We start from the raw sequence: 17,416 nt of genomic DNA, 5'->3' as shown, positions 1-17,416 counted from the left end.
TCTATCTGTCTATCTGTATATCTGTATATCCGTCTGCGTCTGTCTGTCTATCTTTCTCTATCTAGCATCTCTCTGAGTCTCTTCTCTCTCTCACATGACTCCATATTGTTCACACTTGCACCTGTCAGTCTCTCTCTTCTCTTCTCTCTTCTCGCCATGCAGGAGAGAATGAGATTGAGATATAGCAGGGGTGAAGTCTTAGTTTGTATCAACAACAGGGGGCAGGGTACTTCCTCTTAGTGTCTGCACACGCGCACACACACACACACACACACACACACACACACACACACACACACACACACACACACACACACAGCCATCTGTTCAACCTGCTCCTTCAAACAAACAAAAAATAATCTCACACACTCTCACTTAACATATTGCACTTGAGAATACTCTGTCCATTCTCAATCACTGGATCTGCTGTTCTCTCTCTCTCTCTGTCTCACACACACACACACACGCACACACACACACACACACACACAGTCAGCACTCTGTCACCCTCATCCAGTGTATGTGTGAATAGACTCCTCACTAGTGCCGACAGCACAGTGGCCTCTTTCAGCGAGCGAGGACAGAATCGGGGCTGTAAATCTGAAGCAAGGCGGCATGAGTCAGTCCGTTATCAGCCTGGCAATAAGGGGAGGGGTTGTTAGTGAAGTCGAGGAGCAAAGTCTCTCTGTTTCACATTCGTCTGTGTGGTCCCCGTTTTCTATGCTTTGAACCGTGTGAATGCTGCCTTTGTTTTGCCGGCTTAGATGGGGTCAATAGATTAGAGACGAGTGTGCAGCCCCTAGCCACCTGAATCAACCCGTACACCTTAATGAATGCACACATACACGTCACACCGTGACATTTTGGTTGCGTTTGGCACCTAACCGCGTCGGTGCCGTGTTGTTTCTCCCTCCTGCATTGTGTTTGTTTGAATGTGGCCTCAGTCGCTGTGATGTGGTTCCTCCTTCCTTCCTTCCTTCTCTCACTTCACCTGCTCCTCCTGATGTGTCAGCGACCGTCGCTAGGCAACCCTCTGAGGTCACACGACTTCCGGGGCTGAGATGTCATTTCCTCTGTGTCATGGAAGCCTGCTTCCAGTTCGCAGTACAGCAAAACATAGTAGCGGCGCCCCACCTATCAGACCCACAGACCGGCGGTGGGAGGTTGCGTGTGGGAGACACCTGGTGGTTATAAGATGAACTACATATTTCATAGATTCCAGAAGAGAGTACCAGAAGATTCCTCACTGGTTTGCAAACCCCCCCCCCCCCCCCCAAAAAAGGTGTTTGGGATGGCACAAAGCAGATTAACGGGCGGTCCCCCATGACAGTAGATGGGGAAAGGGGCTAGGTTTGAGTACAGCCACGTTTATTGGATTTGGGGACGGTTCTTCTTCGGTTCTGAGACGAAGAAGGGAAGTTTGGGGTCTGATCTGAAATAGTTGTGAGAACAAAAGGAACTGTATGGCCTACATACTGAATGACATTTGTGTGTGTCTTTTGGTCTGATTGCAGATTAAGTACCATGAGGAGTTTGAGAGGAGCAGGATGGGAGGAGGAGAGGCCCCACCTCATCAGCCCAGCAACCCCACCCCAGGTACTAGTGCTCCCGTCTCTCACCTGCACGCAGTGGACCTCTATCAGGCCCCACCTCATCAGCCCAGCAAACCCACCCCAGGTACCAGTGCTCCCGTCCCTCACCTGCACGCAGTGGACCTCATTTATCACAACAAAATACACAACAATTTGTACGTGTAGCCTTTTAACAGCTGCAGAACTCGAGAACTATTAGGAATGTCTGACCACTAAGTGTGTCTCTTAACCACTAAATGTGACACCGAAACCTGCACGGACTACAATGTACATCATGCCAGTTAGGGTACCACCATGTGTATACTGTACCTTGTGTGTACTGTTTACCTTTACTCTTACTCATAGTATATATTCATTCAAATAGTTTATTGCCTATATTTATTGTAACCGATATATAACCAATAGGGCATATAGGCCCTCATCTGCACCTTTGTTTACACTGTTTATTTTTCGAGTTAGTTTTATATTCAGAGTTAATTCTATTGCTTACTGTTCTCATATGTGATTAGATAAAGTTTTATTGTCTATATTTATGTCTTTCTACCATTACCCTGCCCATACCTGTACCTCCCCTCCCCCATGCTGCCTGAATTTCCCCAAGGGGATCAATAAAGGAATATCTTATTTTATCTTAAATAGTCACTCAGTCAGTGGCTCAGGAGGTAGAGCGGTCGTCTGGTAATCTGAAGGTTCCCGGTTAGATTCCGGCTCCTCCCAGCAGCGTGTCGGAAGTGTCATTGAGCAAGACACTTAACCCCTAACTTCTCCCGATGAGCAGGTTGGCACCTTGCATGGTTGCCTCATCCGTCGGTGTGTGAATGTGTGCGTGAACGGGTGAATGTGAGGCATGTAAAGCACTTTGGATAAAAGCGCTATATTAGTATATTATGCAGTCCATTTTAGATGATAATGAGTCCTTGGAAACAGTTGACATGCATATTCGTGGCTCAGTATTTGAACTTTTTACACATACATAAATATTGAGAAACGAGGCTCACTGAACACTCATGTTGTATCCGTCTCCCATTATATATAGACCAGCACTGTATCAGCAGTTGTGGAGGGAGCACACAGCACACACATTGCTTGTTTTCTGCCTATAAACAGGCCTGTGGGTGACCGGTGTAACTGTAGCGACATGTTTCTTTTCACCCCCTCTAGTCAACACCTCGAACACAGAGAGGCATTGTTGTGATGTTAAGTGAGGAGTTGTGTAATAAGGCAGAAGCGAGAGGCAACAGATGCACGTCTTGGCTTGTCACGCTTTGGAATTCACTCTCTCCCAAAGCCCTGGGCTTTCCTAGCGAGACGCCAGCCATAGTTGGGATTGGGAAGAACGTCTTACTGATCGTGTTACCCAGACGATCCATTACTTTTACTAACATTTACACAGTTAAAACATTAGTTTGTGGTCCTTTTGGATAAAGAGAATTGAGAAATAATAAGCCATTTTCACCGGGGAACTCTAACTATTGGGAATGTCTGACCACTAAGTGTGTCTGACTCTTAACTCTTTCAGTGCCACTCACGAGATTTCTCGTGTTTTTTTATAGGTGGTTGCTAGCCACTCACGAGATTTCTCGGATTTTTTTTTTTTTTTTTTTTTTTGCGATCTGAAAAATTATTGCATCACCCGAGCCTACCCGAGTATTGCCGAGCTGCGCCGGTGATCACTGTGGAAAAAAGCGCCCCCTGTCGTCTCCCAGATGACATAAGTGATTTTGGAATGGACTCAATGAAAATGAATGGGGAAAAAAATCCGGTACTCCACATTTTCCAGTTCACTGATCCAGCCGGGGTTACTAGAGTTCATTCTGGAGCCTCAGATCTCCGCGGATCATGGAGAACCACTGTGTCGCGTTGGATCCATACACGTATCGATTTTTTCGAATGGTGATCAGGAATTGGAATATACCAGTTGGATACCATTTGATGTCAGGTAAGGACTCTATGTTATCAGTGGTAGGATAATCAGAGTAATTTTGATGAAGTTATAAGCTGTTTTGTGAAATCTCTTCTTTCGTTTTCACTGTAAAAGTCCGAGAGGAAATCAACAAGGCGATTGTCCGCGCGCGGCCGTAATGTGCGTGCGTGCACGTATAATATTGATCATCTAGCGTTTATTTGAAAACGATTCATAAAAAGGCCGACGAATATCAACGTTGTGGAATATTCCACTAAAAGACGATTTTCATAGAATGCTCCAGAATGAGTTGTTTTTTATATCAAAACGGGGGCTTTTCTAACTGCTCTGAAACGGCAACGACGCGATAAAAAAACAATCTGCCTTCACAGCACTGTCTGGAACATAGTCTTTGATAATGCGATGGGCAGATTAGACACATAGCCATAATTTAAAACATAGATTAGGCGATATTAACGTTAACATTGGCGCGGATGGTGGCATTCAAGCGGTAAAATGGAAAACCAGGCATGGCATTTAAAGAGTTAACCACCAAATTCTGCACGGACGACAACGTATGACATTTATCATGCCAGTTAGGGTACCTTGTGTATACTTTTACTCTTACTCAGGATTCTTAATAGGACTAGTTGTTAAAGATCCCTAAATATTCAGCACAACAATTGAATGTGGTTGGAGTGGGGTGGAATTTGGCAATGATCACGTGATGATCACCAGTACGACACATCTTCAGTTGTGTTCCCCGACCTCATTGGTTGTTTCGGCCATTTATCACAATACACCCTCTGCCGAGGTTGGCCCACCACAGGCTGATCAGGCCTGGGTGTGTGTCGCACGGTGGCACCACATGTTCATTTAGCAGCCCATGATGCGTCTCTACGTTTCAGCCACAACCAGTGACTGCTCCGTTCTGCTGCAGTGGCAAGTTCTTTGATTGCCTTTCGTTGGGCCTGTCCTCTGATCCCTACTTCCTTCAGGAGCCTTGTGGTGGAACTGGCTACAAAGCCTCTGCAGCCCACCTCCACTGGCCACACCTTCACGTTCCAGCCCCGCCCCTCTGCTCATAGTATATATTCACCTAAAAAAAAAATCTAGGCTATATTTATTGTAACATATAAAAGGGCATACAGACCCTCATCTGCACCTTTGTTTACACTGTTTATTTTTTCTCATTTTTATATTCAGATCAAATTTTATCGCCTATATTTATGTCTTTCTACTATTACCCTGCCCATACCTGCACCTCCCCTCCCTCATGCTGCTATGGCGCCTGAATTTCCCCAAGGGGATCAATGAAGGAATGTCTTATCTTATCATCAGAGAGATTGAACTTGCTTCTTTTGTGCCAGAAGTGTAGAAATTCAAGTTGCGTCTCATTGACTTCTGACATGTTGTTCACACATCTCTTGGTATCAGATTTCTAATGCTAGTATTTGGCGAAAACCTCTGTTAACACTGTTGTATCCTGGTATCAAAGCACTAAGTATCTGGCAGCACTATCGGAATCACTGCATCTCCTACCAGACAGATGGACAGGTAGAAGAGGAGGCAGGAGAGAGACTGATAGGTAGAAGAGGAGGCAGGAGAGAGACTGATAGGTAGAAGAGGAGGCAGGAGAGACTGATAGGTAGAAGAGGAGGCAGGAGAGAGACTGATAGGTAGAAGAGGAGGCAGGAGAGAGACTGATGGGTAGAAGAGGAGGCAGGAGAGAGACTGATGGGTAGAAGAGGAGGCAGGAGAGACTGATAGGTAGAAGAGGAGGCAGGAGAGACTGATGGGTAGAAGAGGAGGCAGGAGAGACTGATAGGTAGAAGAGGAGGCAGGAGAGAGACTGATAGGTAGAAGAGGAGGCAGGAGAGAGACTGATAGGTAGAAGAGGAGGCAGGAGAGAGACTGATGGGTAGAAGAGGAGGCAGGAGAGACTGATAGGTAGAAGAGGAGGCAGGAGAGACTGATGGGTAGAAGAGGAGGCAGGAGAGAGACTGATAGGTAGAAGAGGAGGCAGGAGAGAGACTGATAGGTAGAAGAGGAGGCAGGAGAGACTGATGGGTAGAAGAGGAGGCAGTAGAGACTGATAGGTAGAAGAGGAGGCAGGAGAGAGACTGATGGGTAGAAGAGGAGGCAGGAGAGACTGATGGGTAGAAGAGGAGGCAGGAGAGACTGATGGGTAGAAGAGGAGGCAGGAGAGACAGATGGGTAGAAGAGGAGGCAGGAGAGACAGATGGGTAGAAGAGGAGGCAGGAGAGAGACTGATAGGTAGAAGAGGAGGCAGGAGAGGCTGATAGGTAGAAGAGGAGGCAGGAGAGACTGATAGGTAGAAGAGGAGGCAGGAGAGACAGATAGGTAGAAGAGGAGGCAGGAAAGACTGATAGGTAGAAGAGGAGGCAGGAAAGACTGATAGGTAGAAGAGGAGGCAGGAGAGACTGATAGGTAGAAGAGGAGGCAGGAGAGACTGATAGGTAGAAGAGGAGGCAGGAGAGAGACCTGAGTTGGAGTGGGTGTAGAAACACTGCAAAGAAAACTGCTGTTTTATCTGAGTTGGAGTGGGTGGGGACAGAGCTTTGTCGTGGGCTTCGTGAGCACCGTGGTGATGCGTTAGTATTATGTCCATAAGTCAATTCATGAAAGTGCAGGAAATCCATGCCAATGCATTTCAACCTCGCTGGTCTTGGTCCTGGCGTTTGTAAACCAGCTGGGTGTCTTTTGATGTAGCCAACAGTATAGGTCTGCTTATCTTAGACGATGTGGTGGCAGACAGTTATTGGACCTGTTTCAGTGTCCTGTCCTCTGCTCAGTGTGAGTGAAATGTCTGCAGACCAATCAATCGCTGCGTTTCGGTTTGAAGGGCACTCCGTCTTCATCGGGTCAGATGTAAGCAAAACATGTCTGCATGCTCAACAGACACCCTACAGCTTCGCTACATTCATATTTTACATTTTAGGCATTTAGTAGGTGCTCAGTCTTATCCAGAGAGACTTACAAGTGCAACAGCATAATAGGCTAATTGTAGCTGTGTGGGAGGGTGGGGGGGATGTTGTAGTTCGCCAGGAAGTTAATCATCCTCTTGCTTGTTTTCTCAGCAGCGTTCCAGCCCCCTGCTGCCTCCCAGAACTACCACCATGAACCTGCTGCTCCTGAACCCGTGCGCCAGGCAGCCGCCGCAATTCCTCCCAGCACCGGGGTAGGTCTCCCGTTCTCTCCTCCCGCTGTGATGGCGAAGGCCATGTGCTTCTTCTTTTTTTTTTGCCCACGGCACGCTCACATTTTTGTTTCAGTGAGATTTGTATCATTTACAAATGGGATGCATGAAACTGTATTCTACCTAGTCTGGGTGCAATCCGGGTGTAAATGTACATCGGGGATTGAGAGCGAGAACATGTAGTGATCGTTCAACAGGATGTAGAGAAAGCCTTTGTAGACGCAATCCTACAACATCGCATCTTTTGATCAGATAGGGGGGGGATTACATTTAGTAACTGCAGCCCCTTTCTAGTTAATAGTGCTGTATACCATATATATGCATTTATATATTTACCGCATATATATTTGAATAATCTGCATATAATCCTTCTATATACGTACTTATACACCTGCATATAACTCGTATAACTCTGTATGATGGCATGTACAATAATGCTGTATATACCGTATACATGATATATTTCTTCTTACTGTATATATCTATCTATCCACAGCTGTCTGTACCTGCACACAATCCTCTTTACATATCTGTAGATACTATATCTATATCTGTACATATCCCTTACCTACTCTTACTAGTTACGCTGCTGGCCAGTATGACTTACTACCATAGTGTCTTTAGTTTATACCTGTATCACTGTACATATTAATACTACAACTCTGTACATAAACCAAATCAAATTTATTTGTAAGGCCCGACAACACACGTTAATGTCCCCATGGGCCGGACACGTCTTCTTTAAACAAGTCAAGAAGAAACATCACAATGAATCGAGAACAAAATGCTGTTGGATACATCTGATTAGCGCTATTGCTCAGTAATAATAATGTATATATTTTATAATCAGTTTAATCACCTGTATATTTTTATTGCACTTTACTGTTATATTTGCACTCTGGTTGGATGCTTCTCTTCGTTGTACTCGTGCTGTATGACGACAATACATTTGAATCCAATAGACTCTTGACCCAGTAGCTAACTGCGTGCTGCTTGTTTCCCTGTGCGTCTCCAGAGGCGGTACAGGGCGGTGTACGACTACGCCGCCGCGGACGAGGACGAGGTATCCTTCAAGGACGGAGATGTGATCGTGGACGTGCAGCCGATCGACGAGGGCTGGATGTACGGCCGCGTGGAGCGCACCCAACTGCAGGGCATGTTGCCCGCTAACTATGTGGAGGCCATCTGAGAGAGCGAGAGAGAAAGAGAGAGAAACGAGGAGGAGAAGGTAGAGAAAGGGAGGGACAGATGGATATAAAAAGCCCAGTGCCATCTCATCTTAATTCTCTTTCTCTTTTGGTTTGACTCTTGTTCTCTGATCTGTCCTGTGTGAGACCCCCCCCCTCTCCCTTTGCATCCCTCATCCGCGCTCATCGCTCAGCTCTCCCAGCCACAGACCCTCTCTTGTCTTTCCGTCTCTCTTATCCGTCTTTACCTGCCTGCCCCGCCTTTCTTTCTGTCTGTGCTGATGTCTTGTGTGTCTCCCCCCCCCCCTGTTTGGATGTCTCGTCATCCTCTTGTCTCTTGTTGTTCTCGAATCCCCGCTCTGCTCGCGCTCTCGTCGCAAGTGGAATTTGGGGGTAAAAAAAGTCTTTCGAAAAGATGAACACGTGTTCCATCGCAGTATGTCGGGTCATGCCATGTCACACAGGGTCATGCCATGTCACACACACACACTTCCATCCTAGCTGTAGCACTTCCAATCCCAGCACAACCTAATGCAAAGAAAATATAAGACTAGAAAAGAAAAATAAGGACCCCCCCCCCCCACCGCTGTCAGTCAACACACGGTTACCATGGCAGCGTACGGCTGCAGTCATTGCACTGCATTGAAAATAAGTTTGGAATGTGGGTGTGGCGTCTTCGGAAAGCGTAATATTTGTTTGTTTTTCTTCAGATTTTGTTTTTGTTTTTTAATTTTACAGTGTGATCTTGGCCAGACTGGAAGCGCAGTGTTAGAATCTCACTGCTGAGATTAAGAGTTGCAGTGGAAAACTAAGCTTGAATATTTGACTTGTGTACATTCCATGGAGCTCAGTAACCCCATATTGCGGCCGTGTCAGGCGGCCAGCTATCAGTCTTAACAGAGAGGATTTATATATTTATATATCAACATAACACATTTTTCCGTATCACACGCTCTCTTTTGTGTGCCCTTACGTTGTCCAGCACTGCATTGTCATGAAACTGGAATCTGATCCTAACTTTTAAGTGCGCCTCCTCTGCCCTTTTCGCCTCTCGCGGGTCGGATATCAGGAGGAATCAGGGACAAGTTAGGGGACAACGCAGAGCAAAACGCCCCTCTAATCTACTTCTAACGATCCATGACGTCACCTCAGGTGGTGTGAATACATGTACATACAGTACGCCCTCGTTCCTCAGCACCCGCAGTGTGAAAGCCTCCGGTCTTGAGGAGAACGTCGAGTGATGGTGATGATTATTCTGGTTAAAACAAGGAGGAGACGTGAACGAGAGGCCCAGTCCCTGCCCAGCGCTCCGGAGGGTGACCGTTCAAAGGGTAGACTAGTCGAAGAGAGACGGCCGGCCAAGCACAACTCTGTATACCACTCTGTGAATCTTTTTTTTTTAAGTCATCATTCCATTGTTTGTTTTTTGTGATTGAACATTCCAGTCCCTATTTCATGATGTGTGTGAAATTGTTGAACCCAATTGTCGACCCCCCCCCCCCCCCCCCCCCAAAACAAATGCCCATGGCTGTGGTAAATGTTATTGATCTATCTCAAGCCCTGCCCTCGTCTCTTGATCCTCCAACCACAACTGTCTCTTTCCGAGGAAGGCAGCAGTTGCGATTGGAGGATCAAGGGAAGAGGGCGGGGCTTGAGATAGGTTAATTGTTGTTACTCTGATGCTGTTTTCAAATTGTTTTTCTTTTCTCGTTATTGTAAGAGGCTTTTTTTTAATGTATCAAATAGAGGAAAATAAAACATGTTGATTTATGAACCAGGGCAGACTAGTTTTATCTAGACATGTGCAATCACAGAGCTGGATATGTTGTGCTGGGGAGGGGAGGGGGTCAACCTCTTCTGTCTCAGCCCCAAGGTGCTGGCTACCTATATGTGATGAATGATAAGTCGGCCCCAGGCTGCTCAGCTGTGCCAACTCATGACCAAGAGGTGTCTCCGTAACCCTATCTCTTGTCCTTGAGGCTCGAAAAACAGAGAGCAACGTTCTGGAACAGCACTGGCTGACTCGTAAATATTCATGAACCTTTTTGAGTGTACTGTAGTAACCGTCAAGGCCCTATGAAGACTATATGTCCGGGGAGGGGGACAAATGCATCGCTTAGTAATATTGTGTTTGTTTCGCGACCGAGCGAGTCGAGTCGCTGCTTGACGACGGTAACTTCAAGCGACGCTGTATTCCTTCCTATATAACCCTTTATCCTCTAGAAGGACGGGCGTCGGGCCTTCAGAAAAAACGCCACTCGGCCATTTCATGACGGTGTGACGATGTCATCGGCCCCTGTTCATACTTCATATTTTATACTTCCCTCTTTCCCCTGGCGTTTCATTCTTCTCCTGTAATGCACTGTGACTGTCACAGACATGAGAGGGGGGAAGGGGCTTAGAATATTCAGCTTTATAAAAAGATAACAAGGCTCTCACTATGTAGCTAGCTGACATTGTACAATTGTATATGTATCATAAAAAGAGAGGGGGGAGAGGATGCGAAAATGTTTTTACAGGTCTCGGTGCTTTGGGAAGTGGCTTGCCTGCGGACGAAATCAAGTTATGGTTAAGGTTAATATTTTTGTGAATGTGGTTATGGGGAAATTATGTGAGTAAAAAATAAAAATGAAAAAAAAAGACCCAGTGTGGTGCAACGTGTCAGAGAGGAAGTCAATGTGTTAACATTCATATCATTTTTGAAAGTTTCTAATGTGATGAAATTGTGACAGTGTGCTGATGAAGATGATCACTGAAATCGGAAAATAAAAACACAACACACCTCAAACTGGCAAAATAATCAGGTTTGCCGGGAAAGAACACATTATGCCTGTATTTTACATTAACCTGTTCTCTGCGAGAGTTACTTTATCGGCAAAGCGGATACTAGGGTTGAATTGAGGTTTTTAACTGTCCCCCCCCCCCCCCCGTGTTTCACCGTAGGTGAAGATAGAAGAATGAGAAGTTGGTTTGGCTTGCAGTGAACAGAGTGTTTTCCTGGGTCACGTTAACTTCCTCAAAAATCCCCCTCGACCTTTAAAAATTGTAGCCCTAGCTGTGTGGGTTACATTGTCTTTTAAATGACTGGAATCCAAGCCAGTTCTGGGTGCAGGGGTCGACCGCTTCTTTTGTCTTGGAAGTCGTGGTTGTCTGTCTGCTGTGTCCTTTTGGAAATGAACAAGCGGGCCAAAGACAGCTAGTGTTATGGGAGTGTGGCTTGAGATTGTATGTCGACCACAGTGGCAAGGTGTTTGATAGGCAGATGTAAGTGGCATGGGACTGGGGTGGGGTGGGGGTTTAGAGAATGACTGTGACATGCTAAACTTCCCTGCGGGGCAAGTAGAGTGACCTGGATGTTATTAGTCAGGAGTTAACCTCTTTGCGCCAAATTACACTCTTCTTCCACTATGGAAATCTTCTCGAACTGCATCCACTGTACCATGACGTCATAATATCATAACCCTGATTCCACTCTTGTCTTATCTAGTACCATTTATCATCCCATGAGGTCCTCCTTCTATCCTCATCCTTCATCGTAGGCTCCTACACTGTGCTTCGGATGAATCATTCCCTGCTTCTATGATGCTGGTATATAGACAGATGTGCAGATTGAAATCATGTAATCCACGAACACTGACCTAGCGCTCAGATTGACTTTCTGCGTTCCATCTAAAATGATTTATTTTGTTTTGATATATCATTTTGTTATTTTCTAAACGGGAATAAAGATACATACCATGCATATTGGCATATTCAAGATTAGAATATTACAGTTCAGTTTAAGGACCTGATATCATCTCTTGTTGCCCTGTTACAGCACTTCGAATTGTACTTATGATTCTGCCGATTCAATAAAATGTCATTTTTACTCAAGACTTGTTTTTACTACCTCTTATACAGTGTAACTGACCCTCATGCATGACACAACTCCGTCATACAGGCATGGATAGAGTCCAAGGGGGGTATTGTGCCGAAAAAGGACTGCCTGCCGAAATAAGACTGCCTAATGCAGGATAGCAAAGTCACATTGACCCAATTCGATATTCTTGCATCTGAGACCCCTAAGGCTGCTAACCCTATGCCTAAAGATAGAAACAAAAACTAAAATAATTTTTTTTTGTGCGTTCACGTTTGTGCAGTCCTTTTTCGGCAGGCAGTATTTTTTCGGCACAACTGAGTCACCCGTCACCCCCGCCCCCCTCTTGACTGAAAGTGCCCACTTAGAAAGGGTATTGTGTTTTGGATATAGATTTTAGTTTTCCACTGTGGTGGAAGAAATACACAGTTCCTTAACTGTTGTGTTTTTGTTACTCACCCAATGTTTGCAGGTCTGGTGAACCCACAACATTATTGGGATTTTAAAACAATAAAGCCATAACATAATGTTAAACTATCTCAATTACAAGCAGTCTAGACAACATATATGGTGAATATTTCCCATGTATCTTTGCTAGATCACATTTATCAATAAAAGTCCTATTATTTTGTGAGAAAACGTGAGAAAAAAATAAGCCATTGTAATCGAGACATGAATGGAATAAATTACGTTTATCTTGAAAGATTCGTGAAACAAGGTGAAGGTACACAGTGATTTTTTCTTCTTTTTTTTTTTACCATATTTACTTGTTTTCACCTACAATCTCCACACTTTTGGGTCCAGTGGACCCGAACACCATGTATGAAAGTACTAGAAATTAGTAGTGGAGGTGCACTGTGAGCACTCAATGAAAATCTTATTTTATATGTTAATGAGCCATGGCCAATCAAGAATCAAGAGGTTTATTTGTCACATACATACCAGGGCATACAGTGAAATGCAGGTGGTCATGCCCGCATTGATTGTGCAAAATACAATAATAAAATAGGCATAGAATAAAATAAAATAGGTAAGACACGAGATCTGCATGATAAAAAAAGAGAAATGCTAAGTTCCTGAGAAACTGGTTCCTATGTACACTATACAATTTACAATTTTAACTCTTTATGTGTCTATACTATACAGTACCTCCTTCCTTTAAAGTGACTTTTTCCATTATTTAAAGTGACATTTTGTTTAAAGTGAATTGTTTTAGCGGTTGCAGCATGAGTGTTGTGTGTGCTCATGTGTACTTGTGAGTGGAGAGTTCAGTGTTCTGATGGCCTGGGGGAAGAAGCTGAGCCGGAGTCTCTCTGTTCTCGCAGCGTGTGTCCATAGGCGCTTGCCTGACCGCAGCAGCTTGAATAGGCTGTTGTTGGGGTGGTGGGGGTCTTTCATTATTCTGCAGGCTCTGGATTTGCACCTCCTGTTATATAAGTCCTGCAGGGGTGGTAGTGCAATACCCGTAGTACGCTCTGCTGAGCGCACCACTCAATGGGTCTCAGGTTAAAGAATAATAATTGTATAATTTCTCTTTTAGTAAACATTAAAAAGGGGTCCCACAGACCCGAACACCACACAAGGTAAAGTAGAAATACCCCAGTACTCCATTCAAAATTGTACTTAACCCTTTCACTGCCACCCGACAGAAGGTTAAGTAAAACAAGAGAAGTATTTGATATTGGATGTATACAAAATTTAAGTTTGCGTTCTACATTATGTGTTTATTACATGGCGTTTTCACAATCGCCGAAATGCTTGCTTGTGATTGGTCAATAGCGCTCGTCAGAGGTCCGTTATTACTCGATAGCGGACCTCTGCCGAACAATAATGACCGCTGTGCGCAGCTGTTCGCAATCAAGCCCACTGACACACTGCATCAGTGCAGCCAATCAGACACACCTGCCGGCTGCACTGACAGCGGGAGCGACAGAACAGAACTGCGTCTGCATTTGATCTCGTCTTGTCGATCTAAAATTAATTAGGTATATTGTTAGTAAGTTAGCCATGTAATAAGCGGGATAATGTATAGCTATACTCGATCATTGTCGCAAAATAATTGACCTTCACTGACGTTTAAAACACCTCGGCGAGGCGCCTCTGTATTTTAAACTCTGTCGGTCAATTATTTTGCGACAATGACCTCGTAGCTATACATTATCCCTTACGTATTCCAGTGCTAGCATTCGACCCTTGACCCATTGACCTCTAAAGGTTTTGTTAAAGTGGTAATATGTGGTCCAGTTTCGCTGCCTCTGATTATGTCCTCTTGAAGTTGACAGGCTTCAAATTTGAAAGTAGGCTACACAATCTTCGTAGATTTTTGCCATGTTTTCTATGCAAAATCTTTTAACTGATGGGTTCAGCTGAATGTAGTAGAGTAAAAAGTACAATATGTCCTTTGAAAATGTAGTAAAAGTACCTTGAAATTGTACTTGAGTAAAAAATACTTTAAATGGTAAATTGCGTTCTACCTCTGAAAGTACCCACTTAGAAAGTGTTTATAGGTGTTTTATTTTTTTATCTTTAGTTTTCCATCTCCACTCGAAATGGGGCAGGCAAAAGGCGGTGCCCATGTGACTTTACTAGTATGCACTTTGCTACAAAGTAATCTACCGTGTCTACATTGTATACCTACTGAGCTAATACATGTCTATATTACTATGCATTGAAGACTGTAGCACTCAAGTTCGACACTGTTTGACCAACAATCGTACTTACCCTTAACTGCCAGAGTTGTACCCTTCGTGCTGACTTGTACAGAACGTGTAAGTTGCTTTGGATAAAAGCGTCAGCTAAATGACTAATGTCAAATGTAAACGTAAAAAACACCCCTCCCCCAGAAACGTCTGTGTCCCAGCCCTGCTGTCACAGATGTAACCCACCATTGTACCACAACCAGGCAACCCCCAATACAATGTCTGATGTAGGCTACTGAGAAAACGAGATGTGTGATGGAAGCATTCCCCTCCATTCCACTTCTCGCCTGAATCATGATCCAATGCAGCCTGGCTCTGAAAGCCCCGTGCATCTATGCTTATTAGATCAATGTCAAGCCTATGTGACAGTCAAGGGAAGCATCAGAATCAGAAAGGTCTTTATTGACATGTAGTTTTCACATACAAGGAATTTGATTTGGTCGTTTTTGGTGCTAAACAGACAAACAATTACAGGAGAATAAAATAAAAAGGTGGAATAAAATGGAATATAAACTAAATTAAAAAAGAAGCACAATAGAATTATATATAAAAAAAAAAATATATATATATAGGCCAGGGCTGTAAAACTGCACGATGTGGTCAAGTATATACTATTCGAATAAAAATAACAATACAGTGGGATGGAATATTTAGCAGCAGAGATGGGAATAGTAACAGGCATTTTCTAAATGCCTTGTTAAACTGGGAATTCGATATAGATGACGTAAGAGCGGCAGACAAACAACAATATATTTCCCACGCAAACAATATTGCTGGAACGCATCTGGCAAAGAGGGAGGAGGGACCCGACCGCACGGGTTAATTTCGCTCCGGTGATTTCCGATCTTCTCCGATCTGCGCCGGAGGTGGTTTCTGTTGCTGCGTGTTTTCACCCTCACACCTGCATCAACCCATTCCTTGCATCCCCCGCCCGTCATCATGTTGGACATCTTGTTGTTGATGTTTTTCGCGATCATGGGACTCGTTTTCCTGTCCTACATCATCTACATTTTGTGATGTGAGCGCTGTTCGTGCCATGATGGACGCGGTCGGAGCGAGATGTGCGTGGAGGATGTGCAGGCTGCCTCTCCCGCACCCTCTCGTCTGTTACCATCATGGACAAACGGACAATGGTAAGGACACGCCACATCTCACCCGAATTGAAGTAAATGTTTCACACATGTCGTTTTGAGAAAGAATATGTATATGCTGTACTGTGGGGAATAAAGGAGGGTGTGACGAAACGGGTGAAATCAGGTGCTGTTGAGCCACGATTGGTCATAGCTCTTTATATCATCGTACGACATAGGAGGTCAATTTGGGATTGTATGGAATAATTATCCAGTAATACATTGGGTAAGGGGGGGTATATATAGCCTCAGTTTCTGTGTTTCGTGGAGGACATACTGGACATTCTGACTGGGAGGTACGGTTCAGTCAATGACTCGTTTCTATTTCTCAGAGAGGAGATCTGGACCATGATGACATCCTGACTGGGAGGTGAAGAGGAACGACAACTGAAGAAGGAACAGGAAGCAGAAGCTGAAATACTCTGTCTCCCTCTGTTTGTCTGTTTGTCTCCCTCTCCTTTCCTGTGTCTCGGCGGTCCGTGTCGTCCTACCATGACCACCTACATATCAGGGTTTCCGTTCACCCAACCAGTCTACCCCACAAAGACCATCACCCACCCTATACCGTAACCTCACGCCCTCACCTGCAACCTGTGTGTTCTGGTCAAGATCTATACGTCTATATTTCTGTTTAGAAGTAGCTCTGTTTAGATGTGTGTGTGCGTGTGTGTGTGCGCACAGTCACTGGGTCAGTAGAAACAGAATGGATGCTATATGGATTCTTAGGGTTGCGTGTATCTCAGACATAATATATGCCTTTTGATCACACACTGTGGTGATAAACGGTTCGATCCAACTGTGACGTGCAGTGTGTATTAAGTAGACAATACGGTATCTCCACATGAACGTATGGCCGACTGCTCTGTACAAGCGTTTTTCTTTTTTAAGCTAACGTTCGATTGTACACCAGCTGGTTTGTTAGGCTCCCGTTGGACATCAGTGTTATGACTGCATTTTATTTTTTAAGTGTTTCCAAAATATGTTGTCACGTGTGTCCATACAATCAAAACCCTCTGCCTATGTCAAGGGGGAGTGTTTCAGTGCAATAACACGTTGGCATAATAATGTAGGTCAGAGATTGTATCTCTGGTACTGGAACTAAGATCAGATATTCCTTTATTGATCCCCTTGGGGAAATGTGGGTAGCTCTAATGGTATGAAAGAAATAGCCAATCGTTTTGTTGAACGATGTTACGATAATCAAGTTAATATGACTCAAGATGTTATGTCTGTTTACACTTGTTAAATTGATTTTTGTTTGTTTTTTTCGCTGCAGTAGGCCTGTCTGAAGAGCACTGACTTCATTTTCACTATGCATGTATCTAATCCATGGGTTTTTACCACCAAACATTATGGTTTTCTGTCCCATACAGGCAGGTGTTCTGTTTACTGGTGCCATGGTCAATGGTTTTATTTGACATGTTATGATAAAGAAATAAAGATGATTTCACTACAAGCCGGCAGCCTTCTCTCTCATATCAACACCTCACTGTATTCATCCTCCTTGTTCTCCCTTGTCCACAGATGTAATTTATTGTAATTTGTATCAATGGTGAGATGTGTAGTGTGAGAAAGAAGGGAAAAAATAGCTCCTTGTCTCTAGAGCTGTTTTATATACTGGGAACTGTAGGTAAATGTGACCCCTGGAATTCGAATGGATCGTTTTTATGTGAAAGGATAGATCTCTTCCAATAATTACTTACATTATACCATTATATCCAATATATAGTCTATCCGCATAACACCGTACATACTGTATATCATTTATCTGTATCTGTATATATATCCATACTGTGACGAACCTGGTAGTGTTCAGGCTCGCCACGGTT

General features: G+C 44.3%; 1 protein-coding gene across 4 annotated transcripts in view; it reads left to right on the top strand.

Annotated features, from left to right (window-relative positions):
* The window catches only part of lasp1 (LIM and SH3 protein 1), a 77,766-nt gene extending 65,996 nt beyond the window's left edge, over positions 1-11,770 (top strand). The window contains exons 5-7 of one of the 4 annotated variants that reach the window (XM_084328556.1): positions 1,515-1,677; positions 6,600-6,697; positions 7,731-11,770. In XM_084328556.1, coding sequence (XP_084184682.1) covers positions 1,515-1,677; positions 6,600-6,697; positions 7,731-7,904 — 435 coding nt within the window. In that variant the 3' untranslated portion in view covers positions 7,905-11,770. Of the gene's footprint in view, positions 1-1,514; positions 1,678-6,596; positions 6,698-7,730 lie in introns of all 4 variants that reach the window. The other 3 variants (XM_084328558.1, XM_084328555.1, XM_084328557.1) reach the window with 3 other exon arrangements.
* Positions 11,771-17,416: the final 5,646 nt, after the last annotated feature.

This window comes from Notolepis coatsorum (assembly GCF_963971535.1).
Source record: "Notolepis coatsorum genome assembly, chromosome: 14".
In the NCBI taxonomy this organism is placed as follows: Eukaryota; Metazoa; Chordata; class Actinopteri; order Aulopiformes; family Paralepididae; genus Notolepis; species Notolepis coatsorum.
This window is presented reverse-complemented; position numbering and strand designations above follow the sequence as displayed.